The 6,499-nt window shown below is 33.3% G+C and overlaps 1 protein-coding gene across 1 annotated transcript in view; it reads right to left on the minus strand.

Annotated features, from left to right (window-relative positions):
• The window catches only part of ascc3 (activating signal cointegrator 1 complex subunit 3), a 240,812-nt gene extending 238,141 nt beyond the window's left edge, over nucleotides 1-2,671 (minus strand). Inside the window, exons 1-2 of the mRNA XM_051130609.1 lie at nucleotides 2,576-2,671; nucleotides 1,643-1,766 (exon numbers count right to left, since the gene is read on the minus strand). Of these exons, the coding sequence (XP_050986566.1) occupies nucleotides 1,643-1,732 (90 nt within the window). The 5' untranslated portion in view covers nucleotides 1,733-1,766; nucleotides 2,576-2,671. The remainder of the gene's footprint in view (nucleotides 1-1,642; nucleotides 1,767-2,575) is intronic.
• Between the last annotated feature and the right edge of the window lie 3,828 nt (nucleotides 2,672-6,499).

Raw genomic sequence — 6,499 nt, forward strand, 5'->3', positions numbered from 1 at the left:
AATGTTTTTTAATTTTATATTTGTAATTTTAAAAATAAAATTAATACTTTTATTGAACAAGAATGCATTACTGTTCTTTGGAACTTTCAATTCAAAGAAAAATCATATCAGGGTTTTTCCACAAAAAAAAATATTAAGCAACACAAATGGTGTCAACTGTTATTGATACTACTACTACTACTACTAATAATAATAATGTTACTTGAGCAGAAAATCAGCATATTAGAATAATTTCAGAAGGCGCATGAGACACTGACGACTAGAGTAATGACTGCTGAAAATTCAGCTTGAATGAACTACATTTGTACACTAAGTGTGTGTGTGTGTGTGTGTGTGTGTGTGTGTGTGTGTGTGTGTGTATATATATATATATATATATATATACAGTAGTCAACATTTAAAGTGGATCAAAACCTTTCATTACATTTGTCCTAAAACCAAAAAGAATACCTTGTCTTCTTCAACTTTTTTTGATCCACTTCAAATGTTGAATACCGTATATACACACACACATAGTTTACAATGTATACTATTATATATATGTATATATGTATATATATATATATATATATACACATATACATACATATCAGAGGTTGCGCTAGACTTCAACATCGATTTCTCGATTTTAATAGATTCTAATTTCAATGACCCAATATCGATTCTTAAATCACAATCGATCTCTTGGTGTATGCTGTTTTCAGTTGATGAATGGACAGTACATAGTGCGTCTTCCTTCCAATAAATAACAATAGGCTAGGCTTTGTGTTACTTTTGATATGAAACAAAGTCTCAGATTTTAAATTCTATCAATTTCCTTAGGAAATTCAAGCAATAAATACCGTTTTGGCGCTCTCTAATGTGGCGTGATAGATTGTTGTAATCTGTTTTTCTTTTCAGTGTAAACATCTTTTGTCACTATATATATATATATATATATATGTATACATACACACAAAATAGTGTTATTTTAAATTTCTGTTTTTTTGTTTGTCTGTTGTTGTTTTTGCAGTTTTTTCCCCATATATATATATATATATACATTTTTTTTTAATATTTAAACATCTTAACAACCTTAAGCTCAAGATTCTTAAAGACCACTGAACTACTTTTCAGCAGGTGCAGAAACACAGCATGCTCAAGTTTAACATTTAGGTTTAGCCTTTGTTCAAATCTCAAACCCCAAACATCCCTAAGTATGAGCAATAGTAATTGTACTGCATGTCTTAGCAAATACCACAAAATATTTTATTATTGTAGATGTACTGATAAATTGATATTGATGAACTGATATTAATTAAATTCTCTGAATAAGGGAACCCAACACCTGTAATGAAGTCCATGAATTATTATGAACTATCAAGCCGTTAAAGGGCTTCCTAGCACTTACATCGTTTAAAATAAGAGCACTAAGAGCATGCAAAATTATACTGCCATATCTACAACAGGTTTGATTGACACTGAAATTAATATAGTTCAAAACTATTTTTAGCATTAAAATTGCTCTACAGTCAGATTTAATAAAGAATGCATATATTCTATACATATTTTCTATTGGTACTTGAATCCAAAACATTCAACATACAAATATTCAAAAAACCTGTCATTAAACAAAGATCCAGTTGGATTCATGCTGTCTTACCTTCAGATCATAAATGTCTTGTGTTAAATCATCCTGTTTGCTGACAGTAGAAAAGGAGCGCAGGGCTCCTGTGAGCCGAGGAGGAGACATGGTCAGCCACACCGAAGGTCGTCTGTGGACAGACCTGTTCATGTGGAAAAGATGACAAATGTGAATACAGACTGTACCTTTACATGGTTTTAATGAAGCAGAGAGTATAGATGACATCCATTCATTTTATTTAGGTGCATAACACCTGACACAAAATCACAACAGATGACTGAGACAAAATACCTAAAAAGCTGCTTTAAAACGAATAGACAGCCAAAATCAAACTGCTTTTGGAGTGATAATACTCCTCAGACACCCCAGTTTGATTATCTGTTCCACTAACGTTTGAGAAACACAGTGTTGTCACAATATGTTCTGTCTTCAAGTACTGTTTTATCATTTAAAATCTAAACAACCTTGTTTGTGAAAGTCCCTGCTTCAGAGGTGTGCTTGTGCTATCAATAAATGGCACTTCGATTTATCTAATTCAATGATATAAACACTTTTAAGTATCAGATCCTTTCTGGGCCACTGAGCAAGGATAATAGGACTGTCAGACATACTAATACTAAAACTTAATACTGAGCTAACACGTTATGATACTGACGTGATATTTTGATAACTACATCCTTATATAATGTCTCAATACGTGGTGACAACACAGTGGCTACAGCAACTTCATTATGTAAATAACTGTTTAAACACTATTTAATCAAACCTTACACGTTTCAGGGTTCATAAATTAAATAATATGAAGTGTTATTTTGGTCAAATCTTACTTAGACAGATAACCAGCACATGACAACAGAGCTAACGTCTGCTATTCATGTTCACATCAGTGTATTTAAAAGCCTCAGCACACAAAAACATAGTTAAGTTATACAAATATGAACTGTGACTGACCACTAACAAATTAAAGTTGACTGCGGTGAAGAGATTGAGGTAAAGTGGACTCTCTCAGCTGGACCCGTCAGAACCGCGTCAACCGGTGTACATGCGGCAAGCTTATGGTGCAGTGCATTATGGGAATTGTAGTTTTGCAAGGTTACTACGCGCCCACTTTCAACGGCCCACAGTAGTTAGTGGACTACAATATCCAATATAGAGGCATTTGCGGAAATAGCAAGGCAGCAGACATCAATCCTTGATAAACAGATGCTTATTAAAGTTCTAGCAAAGAAGTTAATGTGCATATCTAATTTAAACGCCTGAATGTAATTAATAAGCAAGATCTGTATTTGACAAATTATATTAATAAGATTCTGATTTTTTTCTTACATTTATATTTTTATAAAACGTATACGCTGTAACATACTCCTCAGCAGCCCATAAGTAGCATACTTGATTTTTGTTGTTCAAAATGTTACTATTAGCATGACTGATTGCAAAAAAAATGATGAGGTTACGCTAAATGCAATCAATCAATCATCAATCAACAAACATACATACATACGTACCATTATTTATTTATTTAGTTATATTAAGGTTGTGCTTAGTAGTGGGGTTAGTGGATAAAATATACAGTTTGCACGTATAGAAATCATTATGTCCATGGAAAGTCCCCTTAAAATATAGAAATCCAACAAGAACGTACTTTTTGTTGGGCCAAATCATGTTTAAAATCTACTTGAATTCCACCATGTAAAAGTTTGGGGTTACCAATGCTGCACTAAAAAATACATAAATAAATAAAAATTATTTCAGAAATCCAGAAATTAATTTAGAAATCATTGTAATTATTTGACATGTAACACATTTCTTATTATATGTTTAAAACATTGCATCATTTAATCATGATACAATGTTTTATTTTCAAGAATTTTTGACGAACATAGAGTTTAAAAGAATAGCATTATTTTTCAATATGAATCTTTTGTGACATTATAAATGACATTTGCTTTTGGATCGATTTAATGCATCCTTGCTGAATAACAAACAAACTAACAATAAATAAATAATCAATCAAACTTACTGACCCCAAACGTTTAAAGTAGTCTACTACAGCAAAGATTTTTAGTACAGGGATAGGTTTAGGTGTAGTCTGGGTTTTAGCAAATATCATCACCAATAAATAATAACAAACTAAACAAACGTTTGCAATGAATATGTCTGATTTATTACTGTGATTAAACGATTTTTGGCATATTCTTGAGCATACCCTTGTAAATGAGAATTGCAACAGTATACCATGGTGCAGCAAAACAAAAAAACATGGTTATCAGAATGTCCCTTTAAAAAAAAAAACATAGTATTGTAAGTGCTTTAGTGGTGGCATTGAGTCATTTTGGTAAAAGTTGTTTGGTAAAAAGCGATACTGGTAATGATATGTAGGCTAATGATGTTGTAGTATAGTGTTTGCAGGCCAATTGGACATATACTGCAAGGCTTAAATCAAATAAAGTGGTTAGATAAATAGCCAAAAGTCACAGTACTGTGGACTCAGTATGGTCTGATAGAATTTTAGTAATACGTGATGTCTAAAGGACTGTCAGAAACAATGTCTGTTATATTTTCACAAAATTGGGCTCCATATTTTCCATGAATGCACTGCTGAAATGCCCAAGGCAAGGCTGTTCAAAGAGGTTCATATCTCAGAAGACCCTCTCTGAATGGTGTCATTGTAGATATAGCAGTGCGTAACACTAACCTGATTTAAACAGCAGAGAGGCTGCACCCTGACTTAACCATGGGCAAAGTCATTTAGTGTAGTGTTAAATAAATCCCCATCCAGACCTGTAGTAACACAGAGCAGCAGTTATTTAGCACTCGAAAAAAATTTACCGTATAGTCAAAGGTGATCCACAAGAGAACTGTTTGTGTAGATGATCAGCCACCCACAACTGTGCTACAGTACGTAAATTAATGACAATTTATTCCTCTTATTGTTCACTTGCTTGGCTTCCTGTTTTTGTAAAGGAAATGGTAATAGGTGTATTTATATGTATATTCGTAGAGTACAAGAAACATGAACAAGCACAGCTGGGAATTCAGTTCAGTCAATTATACTTTAACAATCATTATACAAAAGTATTTGACCTTAGACTGCCATGAATGACGAATCACAATTGAGTAATTCAGAGAGCTGTATGAAACTGGATTGAAATGATATGCACAGATGTACAACAGAGGACTAAAGCAGCAAACCATTGTACTAATTTAGTACCATGTGTATGTCAGGACAGTTACATTCATGTGAAAAAGTTAGGACACCCTATTGAATTCCATGATTTTCTGTATCAGGACATAATAAAAAATTACCTGGTCCTAGGCAGATAAACATCATCACATGACATATCACACTGTGTCATTATTTATTTAACAAAAATAAAGCCAAGATGGAAAAGCCATGTGTGACAAAGTTAGGAATCCCTATAATTAAACAGCCTGTAGATCCACTTTTAGCAGCAATAACTTAAAGCATTCATTTTTTGTGTGACTTTATCGGTCTCTCACATGGTTCTGGAGGAATTTGGACCACTCTTCTTTTCTACGATGCTCCAGTTTATTGAGGTTTGTGGGCATTTGCTTATGCACAGCATTTGAGTCAAGATGAGCTCTGGACTTTGACTGGGCTATTGCAAAACCTTGATTCTTTTCTTTTCAGCCTTTCTGTTGTAGATTTGCTGCTGTGCCTGGGATCATTGTCCTGTTGCATGACCCAGTTTTGGCCCGACTTTAGATGTTAGGCAGATGCTGGAGAACACTTGGAGAGAACTGCTAGGAGATATTGCTTTGAAGATGACAGGAGAGAAACTGGGGATGCACACAGAAACCACCATTCAGGTGAGAATCGTAGGTAAGAGTCCATGTCTACTTTTTCCACAAGAGAAATCAGTCACAATACTGATATCAGCCAATATACTTAGATATTGTAAAAATAATTTATCATATTTGTCCTAATTAGCCAGTAAAGTGGGAAAAAACTGCATGCATTTTTTTTCCCGACTCAAAAAGAAAACTTTTATTAAACTCAACTAGAAACTATTTTTCTAAGTCCTGAGCTGATATCCCGTATAAGAACTTTTATCTTCTATCTCAGATTGAAAAAAAAAAAAAAACACATTTATAATATTAGCCATAAAATATAATTCATAACAGAAAAGTAATTAGCAGCTGGTATCAGTTGATCCCTAAAAGTACCACAGTATTCACAGTATTCATGTAAAACTTTATCTGTGTCTTGACCACAGTATCACAAAAGTTGGGACATTTCATGAAATGCCATAAAATCAAGAATATGCTATTTGTTCATTCTCTTTAACCTTTATTTAATTGACTAAAGTACAAAGAAAAAATGTTTTCATTATATATTTGTAAATATAACACAATTTTGATTTTCATGCCTGCAACACACTCCAAAAAAAGTTAGGACAGAGACAAAATAAAAGTGAAAAGGTTATAGAATAACCAAATTAAACTGTTTTGAAACATTCACAGGAGCAGGTGAAATGGAAACAGGTGAGGATATCATGTTTATGTGTAAAATGAGCATTTCAGTCTTTGTTAAATTTTATGACAAAAGTGTCAAACAAATTAAAAATCACCTTTCTTAATATAAAGTCACAAAGAATTTAGGTCTTTCACTAACTACCACACATAATAAAGTGAAAAGATTCAGGGAATCTAGAGAAATGTCAGTCTGTGTAGGGCAAGGCAAGACACCTCAGGTGAATGTGCATGACCTTTGAGCCCTCAGATGGCATTGCATAAAAACTGTCATGCTGTGGTGTTAAATATAGCCACATGGGCTCAGGAGTACTTCGGAAAACTGTCAACACTTGACACATTCTGCAGCTGCATCAATAAATGCAACTTGAATTTCTGTTA

Source organism: Labeo rohita, chromosome 16 (genome assembly GCF_022985175.1).
Source record: "Labeo rohita strain BAU-BD-2019 chromosome 16, IGBB_LRoh.1.0, whole genome shotgun sequence".
In the NCBI taxonomy this organism is placed as follows: Eukaryota; Metazoa; Chordata; class Actinopteri; order Cypriniformes; family Cyprinidae; genus Labeo; species Labeo rohita.